Here is a 22,288-nt window from a genome sequence, read left to right on the forward strand (position 1 = left end):
CTCTCAGGGTGGACGGTGCTCTTGACCACATTCTAACCCACCAGCTGCTATGCCTGAGAGCAGGTACCCACCTGGAGTTTGGACATCCCCGAGCGTAAGCACCCTCTGTGGACCATCCAGAGCAAAGCAAGAAGCCCAGGATCAGGACATTAAAACAGACCGTAGTGTTGGTGACTGGTCAGCTTCCTGCTCTGGCTCCCTTTCAAATGGACAGTTTGTAAAGAAAAAAAATAGAAGTATAAAAATAGAAGAAGTCAGGGAGCTTTAGAAAAAGTTAACCTCGGGGGTGCCTGGGTGGCGCAGTTGGTTAAGCGTCCGACTTTAGCCAGGTCACGATCTCGCGGTCCGTGAGTTCGAGCCCCGCGTCAGGCTCTGGGCTGATGGCTCAGAGCCTGGAGCCTGTTTCCGATTCTGTGTCTCCCTCTCTCTCTGCCCCTCCCCCGTTCATGCTCTGTCTCTCTCTGTCCCAAAAATAAATAAACGTTGAAAAAAAAAATTAAAAAAAAAAAAAAGAAAAAGTTAACCTTGTCAATACTTGTTGGCCCAACATGGAAACCAGTGACAAATCAGAGCATATTAAATGGGGGAGAGAGAGTGCCAGTTAGCGTGGAGTGATCTCGTACTTTGTAATAATGAAGCTCTCTTCTCCACGGAAATAAGTAAAATAAACTCAGGCTGTCAACAAAGCAGCAATGCATGTTTCCAAACTATCATGGTACTGTGAAATTTAAGCCACAGAGACTAGCACCCAGCCTCTCGAATGCACATGCCGAGCTGCGCGAGCTCACGTTTGCTGATGTTTGTGAAGGTGGATGATACTTGAAGATCCGCAACGAGAGCAAAGTGTTGTGCTGTGGCATGCATAGCGCTACATTTTATTGTAACGGGTTTTTTTTTTAAACTACCAAAATCAATGATTTGGGGGTGGAAAATAGCTCATTTGTAAATGCCCTTTCTGCCATAATAGTTTGTATTTATGATGATGGGATGGGATTTGACCTGTAGTGATGCCTTTAAGATGAGAGAGGTAATGATGACTGTCGTTTTCTGCAGAGTTCAGAAAAACATCCTATCAGTATGCCAGCACGGTGCTGCAGAGGGAAAATGAACGAAATCTGTTTCCCAGGCGGAAAGCACCTCTGGCCAGCTTCAGCCACAGCCTGGCGCAGCGCTCTCACCTGTCGGCAAAGCCCGGAGCTCGGCCCGCCGTCCCAGGTGCTGCGGGCAGTGGCTTCCTAGGCTCGGGATATTCTTCCCTAACCACTACCCGGTGGGAGAAAACTGATGGCAAAACTGCCGACTCTCAGGAAAAACCTGCCAACAGCCAAGCCAGCGTCAGAACTTTCTCTCCAGTGCCCGGTCTTTTAAGGGATACTGAGGCTCCAGCGAAAACATTCCCCGAAAGACCGAGAACCGCGGGTACAAAGGCCGCCTCTGCTAATGTAGCCAAAGAGCCCGCCCTTGCCCAAAAGCCCTATCGGGACAATGTGTCGGCAGGTGCTTCCAAAAGCACGTGGTCAAGTGAGAGAACCGTCCTTGTGGAAAAGAAGACGGGGGCTAACGTCACGAGAGAGCAGGAGAGAAACAGGCCAGGTGCCATCCAAACAAAGTGGGAAGAGAAGGTGTTTGATTCCAAAGAGAAGGCTTCAGAGGAGAGGAATCTAAGGTGGGAAGAGCTGACAAAGTTAGATAAAGAAGCAAGAAAAAGAGAAAGCCAGCAAATGAGGGAAAAGGAGAGAGGGAAGGAGTCGGCGAAGGAGAAGAGTGTTCGAGAAAGAGAGGTACCGATCAGTCTAGAAGTCTCCCAGGATAGCACACCAGGGGTGGCCCCGAAAGGTTTGCAGACTCCCCTCCAGGGGGATGCTCGTGACGGTGCAGGCAGAGGCATGGAAAAGAGGGAGGCCAGGTTCAGGCTGGACGGCGGCGACACCACCAGCTCCCCGAAGGGCGACTCCACGACCGAAACCATAGCCGAAAACATCGTCTCCAGTATCCTGAAGCAGTTTACCCAGTCTCCTGATACAGAGACATCTGCTAATTCTTTTCCAGACACGAAGGTCACTTACATGGACAGGAAGGAGCTTCCTGGCGACAGGAAAACAAAGACTGAGATAGTCGTGGAGTCGAAACTGACCGAAGAGGTGGATATTTCAGACGAGGCTGGCCTGGACTATCTTCTGAGCAAGGATGTTAAGGAGGTGGACCTGAAAGGAAAATCGGCTGAGCGGATGATAGGAGACATAATCAACCTTGGTCTGAAAGGAAGAGAGGGGAGGGCAAGGGTGGTCAACGTGGAGATCATTGAGGAGCCCGTGAGCTATGTTGCTGGTGAGAAGGCCGATGAGTTTTCTACCCCCTTCGAAGTGGAGGAGGTTGATGATGTGTCTCCGGGCTCCAAGGGGCTGGCTGAGGAGGAAGAAGGTTATGGAGAAACAGACGTCATGTTCTCAGGCAATCAGCATAAAAAGACCAAGCGGCCCCAAGAGAATGTAACTCACGTTGAAGAAGTAATGGAGGCGGGTGACTCAGAGGGAGAGCAGAGTTATTTTGTGTCGACCCCAGATGAGCACCCTGCGGGGCAGGACAGAGACGAGGGCTCGGTGTATGGGCAGATCCACATTGAAGAAGAGTCCACCATCAGGTACTCTTGGCAAGATGAAATCGTGCCAGGGACTCGGAGAAGAATAAAGACGGATGATGGGCTGGGGGAGAAGGTGGTGAAGCCGTTGGACATCTCAGAACCTTCTGTGGAGGAGGAGGTGGGTTATACTCACTGGAAGGAACAAGCTACAAGTGGTGAATTTCATGCTGAGCCCACAGTCATCGAGAAGGAGATTAAGATACCACCTGAGTTCCACACATCCATTAAGGGATCCTTCAAGGAGCCCAGACACCAGCTGGTGGAGGTTATCGGGCAGCTGGAAGAGAGCCTTCCGGAGCGCATGAAGGAAGAGCTGTCTGCTCTCACCAGAGAGGGTCAGGGCGGGCCCGAGAACGTTTCAGTCGACGTAAAGAAAGTCCACACCTCCGGGGGCAGGTCCGTGACCTTGGTTGCCGAAGTCAACCTCTCGAGAACCGTGGATGCCGATCAGTTAGACCTGGAGGAGCTGAGCAAAGACGAAGCCAGTGAAATCGAGAAAACCGTGGAGTCAGTGGTACGAGACAGTTTGGCCAGGCGGCACAGCCGGGCGCCTGGAAGCCCAGACGGGGAGACCGCAGAGGAGCCCCCGGCTGCCGGCTTTCGCTTCAAGCGCTGGGCCACCCAGGAACTGTACCGCCCCGGCGGTGAGGAGGGCGATGCCAGCCGGGCCTCTCAGGGCACAGAGCAGGTCGCTTCCCCGGGTCCGGTGTCAGCCACGGTAGAAGTCACCAGCCCGAGGGGCTTTGCCCAGTCACACGTGGTAGAGGACGTAAGCCGGTCTGTCAGGTGTGTTAAAGTAGACCCCACTGGGATTTGGAGGACTGAGCAAGTCTCACCAGAAGGACCCACTGCACAAGTGGTGGAGGTAAGTGGGGAAGGGGACCTAAGTCCGGCCCTGAGCTCGCCAGGAGCCACCTGGTCTGTGAGGCACTTCACCCTGAGTCCTGATCAAAGTCAAGTGTCCCAGGAAGTCTTCTTCCAAAGGTCTGTCCCTGCCTTTCGGGAGGCAGGGGGCACAGAAGCGCCTGGCCTGTCCACAGATATGGACACAGCGGGGAGGCGCAGTGTGTTTGGCTCCGAACAATTTCATGCTAAGAGGGAAATTGCTTTTCAGGGCCCCATTTCTGGGTCGGGGACGGTTGGCGATTATTTTCAAACAGAAGAGTCAGTGGGTACCCAGACTTCTGTAAAGGACCTTCAGGTGGGCCCCAGAGAGGGGTTCGGGGAGCAGATCCAGTTCAGAGCCCCCCTTTCAGACAGAAGGGTGTTGAGTATCAGGGAAGCTTCCGTGAGCACTGAAGAGTGGTCAGGGGACGGCACATCCGTCAGGCAGGTCACGGTCCGGGCTCAGCAGCATCAGACCACTGAGCACATAGTTCCCCTGCCCCGGAAATTCAGCCACTCAGAAAGCAGTGCTCATGGAGAGGGCTCGGCAGATGTGAGCCAGGCTGCGCGTAGTTCCGCTGTGGGTGGGAGGATCCTGATGACCGGAAAGAGCACCTTCCAAAGTGCCAGTTCCCAGTGGCCTCAGGAGGCCAGTGTGGGAGATGCACGAGGGGCAGAGGAGACACCGGGCATGAGCAGAGCCTTTAGGCACATTTGTCTGGGTCCCGCAGAGACCACAGCCTCTGAACGGGTTGTCTTCCACGAGCCCGTTTCCAAATCGCTTGCACCTGCCGGTTCAGCGGGCTCCCCTGAGCTAGGCGAGTTGGCAGACGGCAGCGGGGTGCTCAGGCACGTGGCACGGGGCCCCAAAGACTCTCCGTTTACCTTTCAGATGGACATAAGTCACGTGGAGGCGAGCCCCCGCTGGACGCAAGACACCAGGGTCTTCTTCCCCGCAGGGACGGAAGCGGCGGCTCGTGGTGCCCCTGACCGTGGTGCCTGGAGAGACGGGGGCAGTGGGAATGCCTGGGTGGCCAGCGTGAGCTTTCAGGGCTCTTCTGGGGACGGACACCAGGTCCCCGGGGAACAGGGCAAGGCGCAGGCTGAGTTTGACAGGACGGTGCAGCTACAGAGGATGGTAGACCAAAGGTCGGTGATTTCGGATGAAAAGAAAGTTGCCCTCCTCTATCTAGACAATCAGGAGGAGGACAATGAGGGCCACTGGTTTTGATAAGCAAGTATTTTGTTTTCAGTGGTGTCTTAGCCGGTAACACAGTAACACACAGAGGCCTTTACTTCTTTGAAGGAGGGAGGCTCAGTCTTTATGAAGACCTCCCCACTTTTCTTACTTTCTCCAAAGAGCGCTCCGGGCGATGTCACTTTACTTTATCATCTGTAAAGGTGTCAAATTAATTCATGCCTTCGAAGGCATTTGAATTTTACTTTTGAGTTGGAACTTTGACACAAATATTTTTTATCTTTTTAGTCTTAAAAGTTCCTTTTTCTGGAGTTTTCTCTCCACTGCTTGAGACAGTTTCGACCAATTTTGCTCCTGGTCACGGAAATGCCTCACATCTGTTTGAAGTTATAATCAACTCTCTATAGGGAAAATGCCTAAACGGTAACAGTATAGTAAGATGCCTATATGATAACAAGATTAAAGTAATATATTTAAGGGTAAATTTTATTTGCATGTGCTAATATGAAATAATCAACTAACATTTAAAAGGAAAAATGCATACATTTGTCACTTTTCCAAGTCTTCTCAAAAAGAAATCCTAGGAAAGAAGCAGATTGCTTCCATAAAAGATAAAAGTGAAAAAAAAAAAAACCTAAACGGTTCTAAATTTAGGAAAAAGTTAAGTTCACTTTGAGACTTGAATGAATTGCTTTCTATGTGCAGAACTCCAAAAAATATACAGTATTTTTGTTTATGGAGAGGCCAGCTTCAGCCCATTTGATATTCCAAGTCCACACGCTTGCTATGTTCGTGTAAGTTCTTAGAAGCCCACCCTGGGCTTGTGTGTAGGGAAAGTGACTGTTGGGAATGGGTTATTGTATTTCCTTTCTCACAGCACTGGGTTGTTAAGTAGCATACAGTCTAAGTATTCTTGTTTGTTACAACCTAAGTTCTGGAGTAGCCAGCTCCCGCCAGAGTGTTAAGCTTCTCCACACCTTAACCCTTAGCCCTGTCTACACATTTAATTTTACTGGCGGGAGGCAGACCCCGAAGACAGTAAAGAGAATGCTGATGATGCTCAAGCTAGAGCCTGGCTTGCCAGATGATCCTGTGCCGTGACATTGGAAGCACAGGGTGGACTGTGCCTCCCAGAGAAGGCCTTGCAACGCACCGCTAAAGGGACCGAAGTCTGGGTGATGCAAAATGACAACCAACCTCGAGGACGTTTTTGCATTTTCTTTTTTTTAACGTTTATTTATTTTTGAGACAGAGACAGCATGAACAGGGGAGGGGCAGAGAGAGAGGGAGACACAGAATCTGAAACAGGCTCCAGGCTCTGAGCGGTCAACACAGAGCCCGACGCGGGGCTTGAACTCACGGACCGTGAGATCATGACCTGAGCCGAAGTTGGACGCTTAACCGACCAAGCCACCCAGGCGCCCCTGTTTTTGTATTTTCAACAGAAATCATTACAGCTGGGGTGTTTTGCCCAGGGAAGAGAATACTAATGTTACATAGGATAAGATGTTTTGTGGGAGGGACTGGGTGCCTCTCCTGCTGCCCAGCACCCAGGAGGGGCCCTGGAGGAAGGCAAAGGCCCTACCCTCGCGGGCCACGGGATGCTGACGTGCAGGTACACACCGTGAAGTTGAAGGTACTAGAAAGAGTGTGCTTTACTGGGTTTGTTTTATTTTACATAAGGGTATTGCTTTTAAGGCTTCGTCTTTAAAGGTAGTGGCACACAGAAATTACCTCTCCAGCAGCACAGTATTATTTTAATCCAAACTAGTTGCTTGCACATAACATTGTTTAAACTGTACTTCCGGTAACAAAGAATCCTAGAGCTGCCAGTAGGACACTGAGGAATAGTGATTGGAGGTAATGCCATCCTCTAGTGGGTTATGATGTTGGGAGTGGTGGTTATGGCATGAGGGTCTTCCCTCGGTGGGGGGAGGGGAGGATGTCACAGTGGCCCTCAGCTCCTAGAAATGGCTACAGCAGGTAGTTTAGGGAGAGTGCATTTTCTTAATAAGTGGAGGAGAAATGCAGCCAAGCTTTCAGGATGATCCATTTTACAAACACTGTGAATCGGGGTATAGAAAAAGTTGAACTGCAAGTTTAAACCTTTGTTATCTTCCAAATGAACTAGTAATTGTCACAGACTGGTACAGAGGTGATGGCTTGGCAAACAAAGCCTTCTTGTTTCTCATATAGTCAAAGATGGGCGATTTTATGTTAGCTGTAATTGGTAATGGTATTTGTAGAAGTGATTTATTGGTCAAGGTGACAGCCTACTGTTTTGATGGCGACACAGACTGAGGATGGGGAGTCTGTTATGTGAGTCTGAGTGGGCTTACTTTAATGTCCCTCTCCTGCCTTGTGATCTTGTAAATGAGTGCTAACGGGGACAGATTATTAATATCATGACCCACCTCTCTTTGGAAAATATCTTAGGTCTTAATTTATATTTCCATGTTAGAACACATGTCTTCAAGAAGCATCCTGCCAAGAGTACTTACCAATATGGACTCCTGAGCTGTCTTTGGTTACTCAGTCTCTGGATCACCCAGGAGCAGGCATGCCCTCCACACTGTGAAGGTCGCCTGAAAGTTCTGTGTCCTTTAAAACCAGTCGCTCTGGAGACCATAGAAATCAACTTTGTGGGTTGGGACAGAACCAATTTTTGCTGTTGTATAGACAAAACAGTATTAATGGAATGTTTTTCACCTTCCCACTGGATGTTTTGATATCATTTGTTTCAAATGTATATTTAGAATGGAATCACTTACAAAGCTCATCTTTCTAAGCTCCTGTTCCCTACAAAGGGAAATGTCACAAGAATGTATAAAAATAAAAATCTAAGAAAAAAAAACCAAAAACCTCCACATTGTTCCTAAAGAGAATGAATGTTTTCCAGTAGGTGTTTTTGTGGTTTCTATTTAAGCTCTAATTAAAGCATCTATGTGTTTTACATGCATGATTTTTTTTTTTTAATGGTGGCACGGAATCACTGGGGAGAATATGTATGGAAAGTTCTGGCTCTTTACCCAAATCAGAACTTGATACTGTTAACACAAAACTACAAAGCGTAGCAGACAGAGCAAAAACCAGCTGGCTCATATTCAAATATAGACTGGACAGTTTGTGGTAAGAATGTGGTCATCACAGCCTGGAAGGCTAGTGTCAGTAGGGTGACCAGCCATCCTGTTTTGCCTGGGATGGAGGGGTCCCCTGGGACACGGTTTCAGTGCTAAAACCAGGACCGTCCTTGGCACACCAAAATGGTTACTTTGAGTGCAAATCGGAGTGGTTAGTTAATCCTGGCTGTTTCTTAGGTGCTTGAAAAACTTGCAGTAGAATGAGACAAAGGAATAGTTATTAGGTACCCTTACCTGTCTAACTTTTTACCACCCCCTCCCCATGAATATCTATAGTCTTCCTCTCGTGTTGAAGTTCACACATTTAATAGATGGGAGACATTTGGGTGGGACATTCCTATATTCATTCTTTCCTTGGGGTGGGGTCTAAATTTTTTAAAATATATTTTAGTTTCTGTGATTGCAAGATATTATCCTCCAAGAAAGAGAGGAAGAAGTAACCTCAGAATTCACTTTTTCCCCCCAAAGCCTAGCATGGGCTGTCTGCTCAGGCTGCTATGACAGCGTACTGCAGCCTGGGAGGCTTTAACCACGGACATTTCTCTCTCCCAGTTCTGGAGGCTAGAAGTGAAGGATCAAGATGCTGGTAGATTCGACGCCCGGTTGCGCCTGGTTTGCAGACGGTCTTCTTGCTGCGACCTAACGTGGTGGAGAGAGCGATCTTCTGTCTCGTGTCTCTTCTAATCAGGGCACTAATCCCATTCACGGGGCTCTCGTCTCCCAGAGGCCCCACCTCCTACTACATTCACACTGGGGATTAGGGCTTCGTGAATTTTGGAGGTACACACACATTCAGTCCCTGGCAGACTCCAACGTGGTAAATATTTAAAATACTTTTTCTATCCATGTCGGAACCTGTGTCTTCCGACTAGATGGGATACCTGGTGAGTAGTGACTGTGTCTCATGCCTCCAGCTTGCACATGGCCTTCATCCCACCTGGGATGAGTGGGTACGAGTGGGGGTGGCCTGTGTGGTCAGCTGCCATAGCTTCCAAGGGGGACAAGGGACCTTGCCTCTCTCTCTCCACCCTGCACAAATGGAACCAGAGCAGCCTTGAGTTTTCTACTGGGCACTAGAGAAGGGGCCCGTGCTGCGTCCTGCTGGCATCTTAGCACCAGCCTACAGCCTTGCTGGGCCTCGGTCCGTGGGATGAGGGTGGGAAGGAGAAGGAACAATGCTGCCCACAGCCCATCCCGCCCACTGTGCACTCTACCTCCTTCCAGCACCCAGTCTCCTGTGGACACCATGGAGAAAGGTGCTCAAAACTTCCCACTCTGCTCTTCCCTTCTCGAGGGGCAATGGCCTCCCCTGCGGGAGACTGAAGACCACTGTGGACGTGAGTGCTCGTCCACTCCACCCTCCCTACCTCACATGCTGAACCCGGGGAGATAGCTGGGAGAGCAGGGGGCCAAGGGCTGTGCCGACTCCAAAAAGAACCTCCAGAGGGCAGCCATGTTTCTCCTGCCTGGAGTAGAGGCCCCAGGAGTCAGCCGCCCTCTCCTGCAGCCCTTCCCCGCTGGCCTCACCCCTACTCCTCTGTCTTCATTCCCTTACACCCGCCTCCCCTGACCTCCAGCCCGTTTACTCCCATTACTCCCTGCCCTGCTGTACTGGGCTCTTTCCCTCTGTTACCAACTCGTTCTGCCACTTTATGTTTAGTAATTAGCCTCCATGTTGGCTGGCAAGGTCTGAGAGGATGGGGACAGTGTGTCCTGTTTACTGTCAGGTCCCCAGTTTGTAGCACTGGCCTGGTGCACGCAGGGTGCTCAGCCATGTTCAGTGGCTGTAGGAGTAAGAAGCTTCCTCGCGTCCCTCTCTAGGCTCCAGGAACTCTGAGGCAGCCTGCATTTGAAAAACATACCAACCCAGCACCTTCGAGATTCTTCTTAGCATTTTATTCTGCATCCCTATTATCTTCCTACAAGAAAGAAAGGGCTTTGGCCAGCATTTGCTCTCAGACTCCAGATCTGTGCGAGGGGCATACATAGGTACGGCCAGATGTTGGGTCCACTTCCATACACAGGAAGTTTGAAACTTTTGAAGAGAAGCCTTTCAGCCACAGTCGTGCTGCTGGGTGGAAAGTTTTGTTGCAAGAGAAACCACTTGGACGGTGAAAAAGAAATCTGCTTTACAGAAGCACCAGATCACCCTGGAGGGCATCCGCTGTCAAAACGCGACATCTCTGTTGCATGCTAGAGCAAACAGCCCGGAAAAATCTGTCGAATCCCATCTTCTAGTCGGAGAGGTTTATACTGCACCCCAAATGTCAGCACCCGGGCCCGACCCAAGCTTTCTTTGGGGGAGGGGTGGGGCTCTCAGTCCGCTGCGCTGGGCTGCACCTTCCCCGGCACGCCGGTGCAGAAGGCCGGTTTGGCTTTCGGGGCCTGCCGGGTCTTCGCGGCCACATCGGGGGCCCTGCAAACAAGCAGAAAGTGGGGTGAGTGTGCTGCCCCCCAGACCACTGTTGCTCTGAAGAGAAGTCCAGCGGCTGCTGAGCTAACAGCTGGCGAAGGAGTCTGGGGAGGGAAGGCCAAGGAGAAGAGAATCCTGCCACAGCAACCTAAATCCCAAGGTTTTTTTCTCCCATGTTCTAATTCCTTGCGACCATTTTCTCCCTGAGCTGAGAGGGTCAACCCTTAGCTGGCTCAGCGAGCAGACCACAAGCACAAAGTTTGGGCTGGAGGCCTTGGCCGGCTCAGGGTTCAACGTTGCCTCCGGCTCGGGCCGGCGGCTCTGAGAGAGCGCCCCCTGCCGGCTGTCTCCTCGCCTTCGGTGCTTTTCCTTGGCGGTCAGCCCACAGGCTCTGGGCCACACTGGCTCTGTGAAGGGCGGCTTCTCCACAGCAGGGAGTGGAAAGACCTGGGGCCAGCCTTCAAGGTGAAGTCAGAGGGCTCTCAGGCCGCCGTCCTGACAGGCACGCTGAAAGCAAAGGGAAGCCAAAGGCAGGCCTCCAGCAGGCCACGCCAGGGCACTGTGCCCTCGCCTGCCAGCAGGGGAGGTGACCCGCAGGCCCTGGTCTGCAGGAGGGAGAGTCCCAGTGTGTTTCTGCCATTATTCAAGAGCCAATCTTTTCTTAGTATCTGGGCAAGGGGGATATTTGACAGCTGGGCTTTCAAAGGAATCACTGGTGTTGCATAGTTTATGAGTTATGGGAAGTCAGTTAGTAAAACTTTCCATGGAAAGTTCCACAGAACCTTACAGAACCAGCTTCCTCTGAGATCTGAATGGCAAAGGAAACAGTGCAAGGGGAAGCCAACTCACTTGGACAGGACGTCCACTGTCTGCTGGGTGGCCAGAGTCCTTTTGTCCTGTGCTCCATATAAGAGGGTCTGAATCTGAAGACACTGCAGAACACCAAGTAGTAATCATGAGGTTATAAAAATGTCACTGAGAGCATTTCGCAGGAAAATGAAGTCTCCCTTGAATGAAATAAAGCATACTTCATCCACAGGCCCATGCTTGACAGAACTGGTGCTCTCAGGGTTTCTCAGGGACAGACTGGCCTTCAATTTGGATGCTCTGAGGGATCCAGGAAACAAATGCAAAGTTTTAACACTATTTTACACAACTCCCTATGATGAGCTATATGCAAACTATGAGCATAGGGGCGCCTGGGTGGCTCAGTCGGTGGAGCATCCAACTCTTGATCCCAGCTCAGATCATGATCTCCCGGTTCATGAGCTCGAGCCCCGCATCGGGCTCTTTGCTGACCGCTTGGAGGCTGCCTGGGATTCTCACTCTTCCTCTCTCTGCTCCTCTCCCCCAACTCCTCTCTTTCTCTCTCAAAATAAATAAACATTAAGGGGCAGGCACCTAGGTGGCTCAGTCTATCAAGCGTCCTACTTCGGCTCAGGTCATGATCTCATGGCTCTAGAGTTTGAGCCATGTGTCAGGCTCTGTGCTGACAGCTCAGAGCCTGGAGCCTGTTTTGGATTCTGTCTCTGTCTCTCTCTGCCCCTACCTCCCCCCCACCCTGCTCACACTCTCTCTCTCTCTCTTAAATATCAGTAAACATTTAAAAAATTAAAAAAAAAATCCCTGACTCTCCCCTTTTGGGTAGGCAGGTTTAAAAATTTCTTAAAAAGTAGCATTTTTAGAAAATAAAGGCAAGAACATTGGTATTGACCAGGGATGGTCTCTAGTTTCGGTTTTTAAATGAGCCTTGCTCAGGAAGGTTTTAAATTTTTTTGTTTGCTTTTTGTTTTATTTTGTTTTTTGGTAAAAACATGCTCTATCTTATATGGGCTTTCTATATTCATTACTACACAGTAATTTCTTAGGAATTAATTTACTTAGGACTTCAATATTGAGCTTATGTATTATCCAGGGCTAGCTTTGGCTTGATTTCTCCTTTCTGCTTACTGAGCGACCATTTGGTTACTTGTACCAGACCAGGGTAAACTCAAGGAAAGAATAAAGATGCAAGTTGTGCCCCCAAATGGCCAAAATGATTCTTAAAATAGAATGAGGTGGAGGCACTTGCTTTACTGTATATCAGTACCTTTTATAAAACTGTAGTAATTAGGACAGTGGGGTTTTCATCCAGGGATAAAGAAAGAGGTCAGTAGAACATGGCAGAGAGTCCACTGCTTGATAGATGACAGAAGTGGCCCTGAAGGGTCTAGGGGAAAGAGCTGAACTAGTCGGTAAATGGAACTGGGGTCGTGGGCTTTCCAAATGGGAGAAAATGGGTCCCTATCCCATACCAAACACAAAAATCAATCCTAGACAGACGGAGGAACTAAATGTGAAACGAAAACTTGAAACTTTTAGATGAAAATAGCAGAGGTTTACCTTTATCAGCTTGCAATAGGGAAGTATTTCTTAGACAAGATCCAGGCAAATCGAAAGTAAAAGACTGATATGATTTAACTGTATTAAAATTCAAAACATCTATGCACCAAAATTCACCTTAAATAAAGTACAAGGAGGGAAAGTATAAAGTACAATAAGGGAAAATATTTGCACAATACCGAGAGGGGATTAGGACTAAGGACACATAAAGAACAGACTACCAATAGAAAATAATCAAAAGATATTATTCAAAGAGGTTGAAAACTAAGAGGCTGATAAACACACCTAAGTTCACTAGTAATCAGAAATGCAAACTAAAACTTCAAGGGCGTTGTTCCTTTGCTCTTAAATTGCAAAAATTATAGTCTGATAATGATAATACCAAGCTTTATCACAGGTGTTAAGCAAAAAGTACTCTTTTACATATTGATAGTGGATGTTGAAATTGGTACCACTTTTAGAACAATCTGGCAATATTTAGTAATGGATAGGTACATGTACGATACACAAATTTTTGATGTGCATATAGCCACATAGATGAATCTCATGATTATAGAGAGGAAAAAACAAATTGCAGTTGAATGCATTATATATATTATTATATATTACATATTATTAAAATACATATTACATATAATTTATATGAAGCTTAAGAAGCATGTATAACAAGATTGCAAAATAATTTTAGTAAATTAATTTAGTAAATAGTAAAATAGTAAAGACATAGTAAAATAATTACGACAACGTGGGAATGATACCAAATTCAGGATAGCAGTTATCCGGAGGTGGGGTGGGGAAGGCTAGTAGTGGGGACTTCACTGTATAGACCCATACATGTTTTATTGCTTATATTGAACAGTGAACTCAAAGGTGTTGGTTACATTCTTCATGCTTTTCTGCATATCTGAAATACTTTACATTTTTACAATATTGAATTGGTTTTTCTACACGGTAACAGCTTGAGTCAAAAAAAGTCTGAGGCTTTGGGGACTTTGTACTGAAGACTGTTTATTCATTCTGATCTGCCAACCATTTTTAGGTCTTCAGGAAAATTAAAATGCAAGCAGCCAACATGCTTTGTCTTTAAAAGATGTGGAAAATATCAAAACCGACTGAATGTTTGGCTCAATCTGAGGAATTGAAAATGTGGTTCTGGAATCTGAGAATGTGGTTGTCTTCTGGAGGAAAGAGGTATTATTAGACGAAGATAGGATGGGGTTTTGGGGTTTTTTTGTTGTTTTTTGTTTTTGTTTTGAAACAGACCTTCACTCTTTGTTGAATTATGTAACACCAAGGAAGTAGCAAACTTGTTCTGTCATTCCATTCAGCATATAATCCAAATGCTCCAAAATCCCACCCCCTCCACCCAAATAAGCCACAGGCTTTTGGAATCCGCACTGGGGGCCCTGGCCTGGCCTGCTGCTCTTTCCATGGGTTTGGGCCAGCTCTACTTTAATCCACGGATAAACTGCTGTGAACTTGGGAAACTTAAGGAACTCTGAGAAAGTTCTGTGTTGCTTTTGGGGACAGGTTTCCAACACCCAGGACACTTGATGTAAACTCTTCCCGCCCTCCTCTCCCACGTGGCTCCCAGCTGCTGGAAGCCTGGGGGCGTCTCCAGGCAGGGTCCAGCAAGGGAGGTGCTCAGGCAGGGACAGAAAACAGGAAGCAAGCAGGCTTTCCCCTCATTCATGCTTGGCAGTGAGAGGCCACTGTCCAGGGCTAACGTTCTTGCCAGGACAGACTTCATTTTCCCCTACATGGCCAGAAATACCTTAACTCCGTGTGAAAGATCAGGTCTCATTTTAAACTCATCTGCCTTCTCTGTTTACACATCTACGAGTACCTCCCTTGCAGCTCATTTTGAGATGAGCTGATGTCTCGGTGTTAGTTCATTCACTGAGACATTAGCATTTCACTGACATTATAATCATTATTTGAGATGGTCTGAGGTCTCGGTTTACCCTGCCTTAACAGAGGGCCTCCGAAATCCAGAACTCAGGAGGGATATCCATCCTACCCTTTGGGTTACTGAAGCTTCTCTCTGGCCCCTCATTCTCTAGGGAAAAACATACTATTAGCTAACTTTTTCAGATTTCTAGGTACAAGGACAGGGCAATTGACGGTGCTTATACCAATTCTCACTGGTTCTACTAACCACCTCCATTCCAGACCTTGTGTGCTGGTCATTGTCCCTGGGGAAAATGTGTGTAGGGAGGCTGGAGGTAGGAGAGAAGGTCATAATCAATAATCAGGCCCAGAGAGAGGTCAGCCCATCCCCGCCCCTACTCCCTAGACCCTGGCAGTCAAGATTCTTCTCTTCCTGGCATTAATAGATTTTGTTTTTTTTTTTTTAAGGCTACTTATCCTCCTTAAGGAGATTTGCCCCCAGTTCTAGCTGAAGCGAGAAGAGATGTAAAGGGATGCCAACTAGGAGAGGGAAATGGGTCCTCAGCCCCTACCTAATCTCCTTTAGATGACAGTGCCCAGGGACACCATACCAGGCACCACATCAGGAAAGAATGGTTCACCTACTAGCTGGAATAGTTTTCAAGAGCTACATTTTTAAAATAGTGAGGGGCGCCCGGGTGCCTCAGTCAGTTAAGCGTTCGACTTCAGCTCAGGTCATGATCTCACAGTTTGTGGGTTCGAGCCTGGCGTCAGCTCTGTGCTGACAGCTCAGAGCCAGGAGCCTGATTCAGAAAATTTTAAATAGTGAAATAACCCCCTTACTGACCTTACTAGGAAATGTTTTACATAGCTGTGCATTTACCTAAGAAACATAAATTGAATTTTTCAGTGCTCTACTGCTCTTAGCTAAATTTGCTTAAGCATTTTTGTGTGAAATAGGTTATTTCGATTCTTTTGTTAAAAATATGGACACTGTCAGAGACAAAGTCAATAAATGTTATTTGAACCTACTGGGAGCCCAGCATTTTAAACAACCCTCTGAACTAAGTGAAGAATCCCAAATCCCGGTGGTGGAATATTCTACAGTATAAATAAAAGGTATTTTGTGCTCTCCAGATTCTTCTTCCAAGGCCAGTGCACTCCTATTTGAAATCAGCCTGTACAGGGTGCTTCTCATTTTTCTCTAAGTGGACAAAAACCCTGGAATTTCCAGGATCCAGATGAATTTTGGGGAACTGTTATATTGTTGTTACGCTCTTTGATTTTATCTGCAGGGGTTGGGAGAAGTCATTTGTGTTTCTATTATTCCTTAAATACCAAACAAGAAGCTTTCCACCCCCTGCAGAAAGACAAGAGGTAGCACCCGCTTCCACACTGGCCTGCAAGCTGTCCCCAGAGGGGCCACATTTGTGTTGCTCGCCTTTGTGCCCCAGGTTCTGGAACATTCCCTGGCACGTGAGTAGGGGCGATATTTGCTAGATGAATGATCAAACAAGAGGACAAACAGTTCAACTGAGGAAGTTCTTATACGGAGCCTGAAGACACGGTTGGACCACAGGGCTCCAGGGATCTGTCAGCAACTGACACCTCTGGTAAGGATGCTTCGTGGGGGGTGCCGTGTCACGAAGCCTCGCCCTCAAAATCCAGGCAGGTTCGGTAGCCGCAAGAGTGCTGCTCGCTGTGCACTGCTTCCCTTAGCAGTCATTCCTAATGCCAGGGCAAGTTACGACACGACTGTAAGCACCTGATGTGAAACTGAAAACTTATTTTTGACATGACTGAGTTTTGCAAGCTAGGTTTCTGAGGGGCCCGGGAGGCAAGGCAGCTGGGACAGGAGCCACCAGTTGGTGTCTTCCTAGCTCTGGCCTACCCATGTGCCCAAGAACTCACACCCTTCCCAGTGTGGCTGCAGGGGTGGCCCGGGGACAGCTGCGGGGTAGAGGTTCGCTGACTCCGTGTACTCTGGCTTTAGAAAACCACGACAGGGGTACCTGGGTGGCTCGGTCAGCTAAGTTTCCGACTCTGGATTTTAGCTCAGGTCATGATCTCACAGTTTGTGAGTTTGAGCCTCGTGTCAGGCTCTGTGCTAGTAGCTTGGGATTCTGTCTCTCTCCCCCCCTCTCTCTCAAAAAATAAGTAAATAAAACATTAAAGAAAGAAAGAAAGAAAGAAAGAAAGAAAGAAAGAAAGAAAACCATGACAGCTATATCCCCAAAAAGAAGCATATTTTCCGGTTTGGGCAGGAATCTCTGAAAACCTGCAGTCATTACTCAAGGCCATTTATTTGCATGGCCAGTACCTCTGAAGAACTGGATTGGGGTGCCTTAGCCCTCCCTTCACCCATCAACCCCCAGCCCCCCAGCCTTCAGTCCTGGAATTGGACCATAATTCCTATCAGGGAATTTTAGACAATGGATGTGCTGACGGGATAAATCCTACTTATTCACAGAGGCCATGTGGCAAAGAGCCACCTCAGTGGCAAGGCCACAGGGCTCGATGATGGAAAACTGACAAAGACAGACTTTCATGCCTGGTAAGGGTCATGCCAAGCTCGTTGTGCTAGTCCAAGTATTTTGTCTTTATGGGGAATGAAAAACAAAGCCACAGAAAGGTACGATTTTTAACAATGACTCTAATTCTCACAACCTAAAACTACCACTCTTCTTTTACACATTATCTGATGCGACAGCATGTCCGTGGCAGAGAAGCTACCCTGACGCTCATGAACTGTGGCTCTGTTTACACGTCAATTCTCAAGGCTGGCGCCAAGAAAAAAAAGATGTCAGGAAAGATGCCTTCAACGTTTAGAAAAAACACAAATGCGCCTTCACGGACGCATCTTTACAAGGCAGGCAGAAGTGATTTACTTAAATGATGACCTTGGCGGAACTGAAAGGACAAATTGAAACACAGTTCATCAGGGAGCATTTTCCTACGGAAACAGGGGCACGTGTGGGTGGGCGTTCCCCAAGCCACTCGGGCACCAGCCTTGTCCTCACTAGGCCCGAGTCCTCCATATCTACTCACTCCTGCAGCAGCTGTTTGCAGAGCATTGGCAATATGCTGACCTGTGTCCACCTCAGGGACAGAGCAGAGTGGCCAGGCCTGGGCCTTGCCCTCAGGGGCCTCCAGTGTAGTGGGGGAGCCAGACATTGAGAGATTTTTGTAAATGAACGTGTGATAACAACTGATGATAAGAGCTGTGGAAGAGAAAAGAAGATGGGGCGACGGAGGAAGAAAAGTGGGGGGTGGTCAGTGGTGGGAGAGGGCACTTGGTCAGTGAAGGCCCCTGTGAGGTGACATATGAGTTGAGAACGGCAGGATGGGGAGTCGGCCATGTGGGCACAGGCCCAGGGAAGGGGGTGCTGGTGCTGGGGTCCCAGGCAGGAGGACTGGGAGGTGTTTGAGGGAGCACACTATGATTCCCCTTCTCTCTCACTCTTGCTCTCTCTCCCTCCCTCTCACGTGCACGCTCGCACACTTGCACCCCTGCAACTCCCTTACCTGGAGGACCACTAATACTGAATCCCCAGGATTGCTGCATGGGTGGGAGGGACGCCTCCCAGGACAAAGGGACCGATAAGGTGGGACCAGGGGCCCCAGGACGAGGGACGTATGAGATGAGGAAGAAAGGGGGCCCGGGGACTCTGGAGAGAGACCCCGTTTGCAAAGCTCTCCCCAAGTGTCTGCAGAGGGCCAGCCTTGAAAGTGTGGGTGTCATCCTCGTCTCCCTCACTCCTCACCACTGAGTTGCCACGTGCCGTGGGCTCTACATCCTTATCGGCATCCCTCGACTCCCCCACGACCTTGCTCCAGCCCCTGGCCACTGTCTTGGAGCAAGCTACCACCACCTTTCTCCAGGACAACTGCAACACAAATATTTAGAGAACAAACACATCAGCAGGACGTGCTGGTGTGGGGAATCCTGCTGCGCACCCACGTATGGGTCACGGCTTCCTTCTCTAAAGCGGACAGCCAGCTCTTTGTATAAAAGCTGGACTCGCCTATTTCAGAGTTGGACAGAGCAAGAGATCCAGACCCTTTGAAAAGCTAAGCCTTTTGAGCTGCCTTTTCATGGCCCTTTCCGTGCCACCTCGTCGGGTCCTTCCTGAGCCAGTGCAGTCTCGCCAACCATTCCTGACCATCGCTCTTTCCACCTGTTCATGGTCACGCTGCATTTATGTGGTAGGTTTGGCCTTCCCCTCCTTTGCCAGCCCTCCACCCATAAACTCATGGTTGTCCCGCCTCTAGTGAGGCTCTGGAAAAACGCCAGTGTCAGGCCAGGACAGTCTGCTCAGACCACGGTTCTGCGCCCTCCAGACTCCGATGCCAATTTAGGAGCATCTAAGGCACTGAGGACTCAACAAGCAGCAGCGAGAGCTCCGATGGTTGAGGAACTTTCCAATGTAGCCTTGTGTCGGGGGCAGTCTGGGCACGTTGCCCATCTGTGTTTTCTAAGGGATAGCAAAGGCAGAGGGGTGCTTTGTGTGGGCTGCTGTGGTTGGGGGGCCTGACCCCGAGGATAGGGACTCTTCTGGGCAGCCTATGGCCAGCAGAGCTGGAATTCTCATTCCCACCTAGCCTAGGGCAGGCACAAAGGAGGCTCCACATTTTCTCCACGGAAGGTCAAAAAGGGATGACCTTGATCCCTCTAACCATCAGCTCCTATTGTGATACTCTTATCAACCGATTTACAAACAGCTTTAAGTGAGGAGTGCTTGCAACGCCTTTAAGCCTGCTTCTCAACTCAAGAACAGGATTTTTTTTTTTTTAATATGAAATTAATGTCGTCATGACCTTACTCTCTTTCTAAAAGGATCTGAGGTGGGCTGTGGCAGCCCAACAATGGGTTAGTCAGTGATGATTAGGAAAATCAGGATCAAGGACAAATGGGACTACACATGAAAACAGTGTGGGCTAACATGGGGCTCTGTGGGGACTCCAAGCTCGATCTGGATCTCCTGGTATCCAGGACAACGAGGAAAACACCACACAGGCTAAAGGGAAAGTAAAACCAAGTGGTCCGCTGATAGAATGGCAGTGCGTGAATTATGTATAAAATACAGCTGTCAACCAGGAGGCTCTGTGTGCTTGGCCGGTCGCAGGAATGGCTGTTCTAGGGTCTCGACCCATGGCCACATGAGATCCTTCCAGGGGTGGCTTTCTCATCTACAATCTATGAGTGAAAACCATTTTCCTTTGCCCTTCTTCAACTGATTCATTACAGTGGGCTTTGGATTTCTTGGAGAGAGGTCACATAAAATTATGTTATTCTTTTATGGAGATGTTTAATGTCTGCCATTATAAAGCACTCAAGTAGTGGACTGAACCCTTAATACGAAGGCTGGATGAAGGAAGGGCCCAAACCCAGCTTCACCCTGTCACTGGGCCCAGGATTAATCCAGAGAGGCTACTGACCAAATGTATGTATGTTCAGAGGTGGGGGAGGGAGAGAGAGAGAATCCCAGGCAGGCTCTGCATTGTCAGCGCAGAGCCCCATGCGGGGCTTGAACCCATGAACCGTGAGATCATGACATGAGCTGAAGACAGACGCTTAACTGACTGAGCCACCCAGGCGCCCCAGGAAACAGTCTTTAGGAATTCTTTTTTGCCACCTTTCACCTGGATGGAAATGTTGGCAGTGATGTCCATCCTAGAATCAAACCAGGTCTCTATGTCACAAAAACATAGCAGAGGTTGTGCTGTGGAAATTTCCATCTGGAGCCAACAGATTTCTCCAATTTACTCCTGCAGGCAGACGCCTTTGAAAGATAGATCAATAATATGGTTTTCCTTGCAGTAATTTAATCCGGCTGTCTGCTTTGTCTCTCATGACTTCCTGTTTTTCATGCCCATGGGACCATGGCCGGGCCATGCAGCACAGGAGGGCACATCTGGAAAAGCTGGTGTTCCTTGGATTCCTGTTCCAGGGTTGAAAACTTGGGGGACACAGCTGTTGTGATAAATATGCGAGAAACGCTCGGCTGGTAGCTTTAGGGAGCTACCTAAGGGCTGACTAAGAAAGTGTGGCTCAACAGCTGATGCGCAAGTCCTGTGTGTGTCCTATGCCCACAATGTGGCCGGTCCTGTCCTCAGATGGGCACATGTAGAGGAGGGACGACAAGGACCGCACGTACTGCAGCACGCACACCCAATAGACATGCAGGTTTCAACCCTGTCTCCCTGCGTTCTGGCAAATGGCCAGAGAGCTTCAAAATGCCAAAGCCATTGTGTTCAGGACTGATGGTTAATGAGGCCAAACTAAAGTGAAAACGTTTCACTAACTTCCACTGCAGGCTTGGGGAGTGATGAAACCTGACAGTTTGTTGAAGCTGAGCTGCTTTTAAGCCCTGTGGGTGGGCACGAGGCCCAGAGCAGTGATCTCGACCTTCCCCCAGAAGCTAGAATGCAGATCCCTGGGCCCCTGGACCCCTGTCCCAGACTCAGATTCAGAAGGTCACCCCGATGCAGGGCTTTAAGCCCCCATGCTTGGTGAACCACTGGCAATAAGGAAAGCATGTGGGCTTTACTATAGAGTAGCCTGCCCAGAGGCAATTTATTTACTTCTAGGAGCCTACGTCCTCTTGGCCTGTAAAACAGGGCTACTGAAGTCTGGGCTGTGAGGATCAGGAATGACGTCTGAGCACTGGGCAGCAGGAAGCCTGGCCCCCAGCCTGCAGTCAGCGGTGGTACCCGCCCAGCCCCGCCGGGGACAGCGGGGCTTCATACAGGTTCGTGTGGCCCCTGCTCAAGTTTCTTGAGCATCTGCTACCATTTGCCAGTTTCCCCCATTCCTGGGGTCCCTCCCCAGCCTGGAGTTGAGTGGCTAGGCTTTCCCTATTTCATGGACACTCCTCAGAGGAGAAACAAGGAAGGGGAATCACAGTGGAGATTCCCAGGGGCAGGCAGTGCCTCAGCCAGGAAAGCCCTGCCCTCTCCTCCTTCTGGTACTCTTCAGGACCCGGAACTCCGCCAGACCCTGCTGCTCGCAAAGCAGCCTGCCTTTCCTCCCCTCACTCCAACCCCGGAACAACGTGGGACAAAGGAAGCCTCGGCGTTGCTGTCACCTCCACTTTACAGATGAGAAAACTTCGGCCTCTTGCCTCGATTCTTGGTCCATTCCATTCTCAACACTATCCTCACATGATTTTTTTCTTTTCGTTTCTTTTTATTTAAAAAAATTTTTTTTAATTTAAAAAATTTTTGAGACAGAGAGAGAGCATGAATGGGGGAGGGTCAGAGAGAGAGGGAGACATAGAATCCGAAGCAGGCTCCTCGAACTCACAGACGGTGAGATCATGACCTGAGCCGAAGTCGGAAGCTAAACCGACTGAGCCACCCAGGTGCCCCCCTCTTTTTATTTTTTTTAAATTGCTTTTAAAGATTTTATTTTTTAAGCAATCTCCACACCCAGTGTGGGGCTTGAACTTATAACCCTGAGATCAAGAGTTGCATACTCCACCAAATGAGCCAGCCAGGTGACCCTGATTTTTTTTTTTATGTTTATATATATATTTTTTTAATTTTTTTTTCAATGTTTATTTATTTTTGGGACAGAGAGAGACAGAGCATGAACGGCGGAGGGGCAGAGAGAGAGGGAGACACAGAATCAGAAACAGGCTCCAGGCTCTGAGCCATCAGCCCAGAGCCTGACGCGGGGCTCGAACTCACGGACCGCGAGATCGTGACCTGGCTGAAGTCGGACGCTTAACCGACTG

At 48.9% G+C, this 22,288-nt stretch overlaps 2 protein-coding genes across 12 annotated transcripts in view; one reads left to right on the forward strand and one right to left on the reverse strand.

Annotated features, from left to right (window-relative positions):
• Nucleotides 1-7,673, forward strand: part of SYNM (synemin) — a 28,275-nt gene extending 20,602 nt beyond the window's left edge. The window contains exons 4-5 of one of the 2 annotated variants that reach the window (XM_047864213.1): nt 1,054-3,506; nt 4,419-7,673. In XM_047864213.1, coding sequence (XP_047720169.1) covers nt 1,054-3,506; nt 4,419-4,757 — 2,792 coding nt within the window. In that variant the 3' untranslated portion in view covers nt 4,758-7,673. Of the gene's footprint in view, nt 1-1,053 lie in introns of both variants that reach the window. The other variant, XM_047864211.1, reaches the window with a different exon arrangement.
• Nucleotides 7,674-9,745: 2,072 nt separating this feature from the next.
• Nucleotides 9,746-22,288, reverse strand: part of TTC23 (tetratricopeptide repeat domain 23) — a 104,982-nt gene continuing 92,439 nt past the window's right edge. For 6 of the 10 annotated variants that reach the window (XM_047862300.1, XM_047862305.1, XM_047862304.1 and 3 more), the window contains exons 10-12: nt 18,314-18,436; nt 11,127-11,209; nt 9,746-10,280 (exon numbers count right to left, since the gene is read on the reverse strand). In XM_047862300.1, the coding sequence (XP_047718256.1) occupies nt 10,181-10,280; nt 11,127-11,209; nt 18,314-18,436 (306 nt within the window). In that variant the 3' untranslated portion in view covers nt 9,746-10,180. Of the gene's footprint in view, nt 10,281-11,126; nt 11,210-11,305; nt 11,385-11,852; nt 16,278-18,313; nt 18,437-22,288 lie in introns of those variants that run through there. The other 4 variants (XR_007152905.1, XR_007152906.1, XM_047862306.1 and 1 more) reach the window with 4 other exon arrangements.

This window comes from Prionailurus viverrinus, chromosome B3 (assembly GCF_022837055.1).
Source record: "Prionailurus viverrinus isolate Anna chromosome B3, UM_Priviv_1.0, whole genome shotgun sequence".
NCBI classification, from domain to species: Eukaryota; Metazoa; Chordata; class Mammalia; order Carnivora; family Felidae; genus Prionailurus; species Prionailurus viverrinus.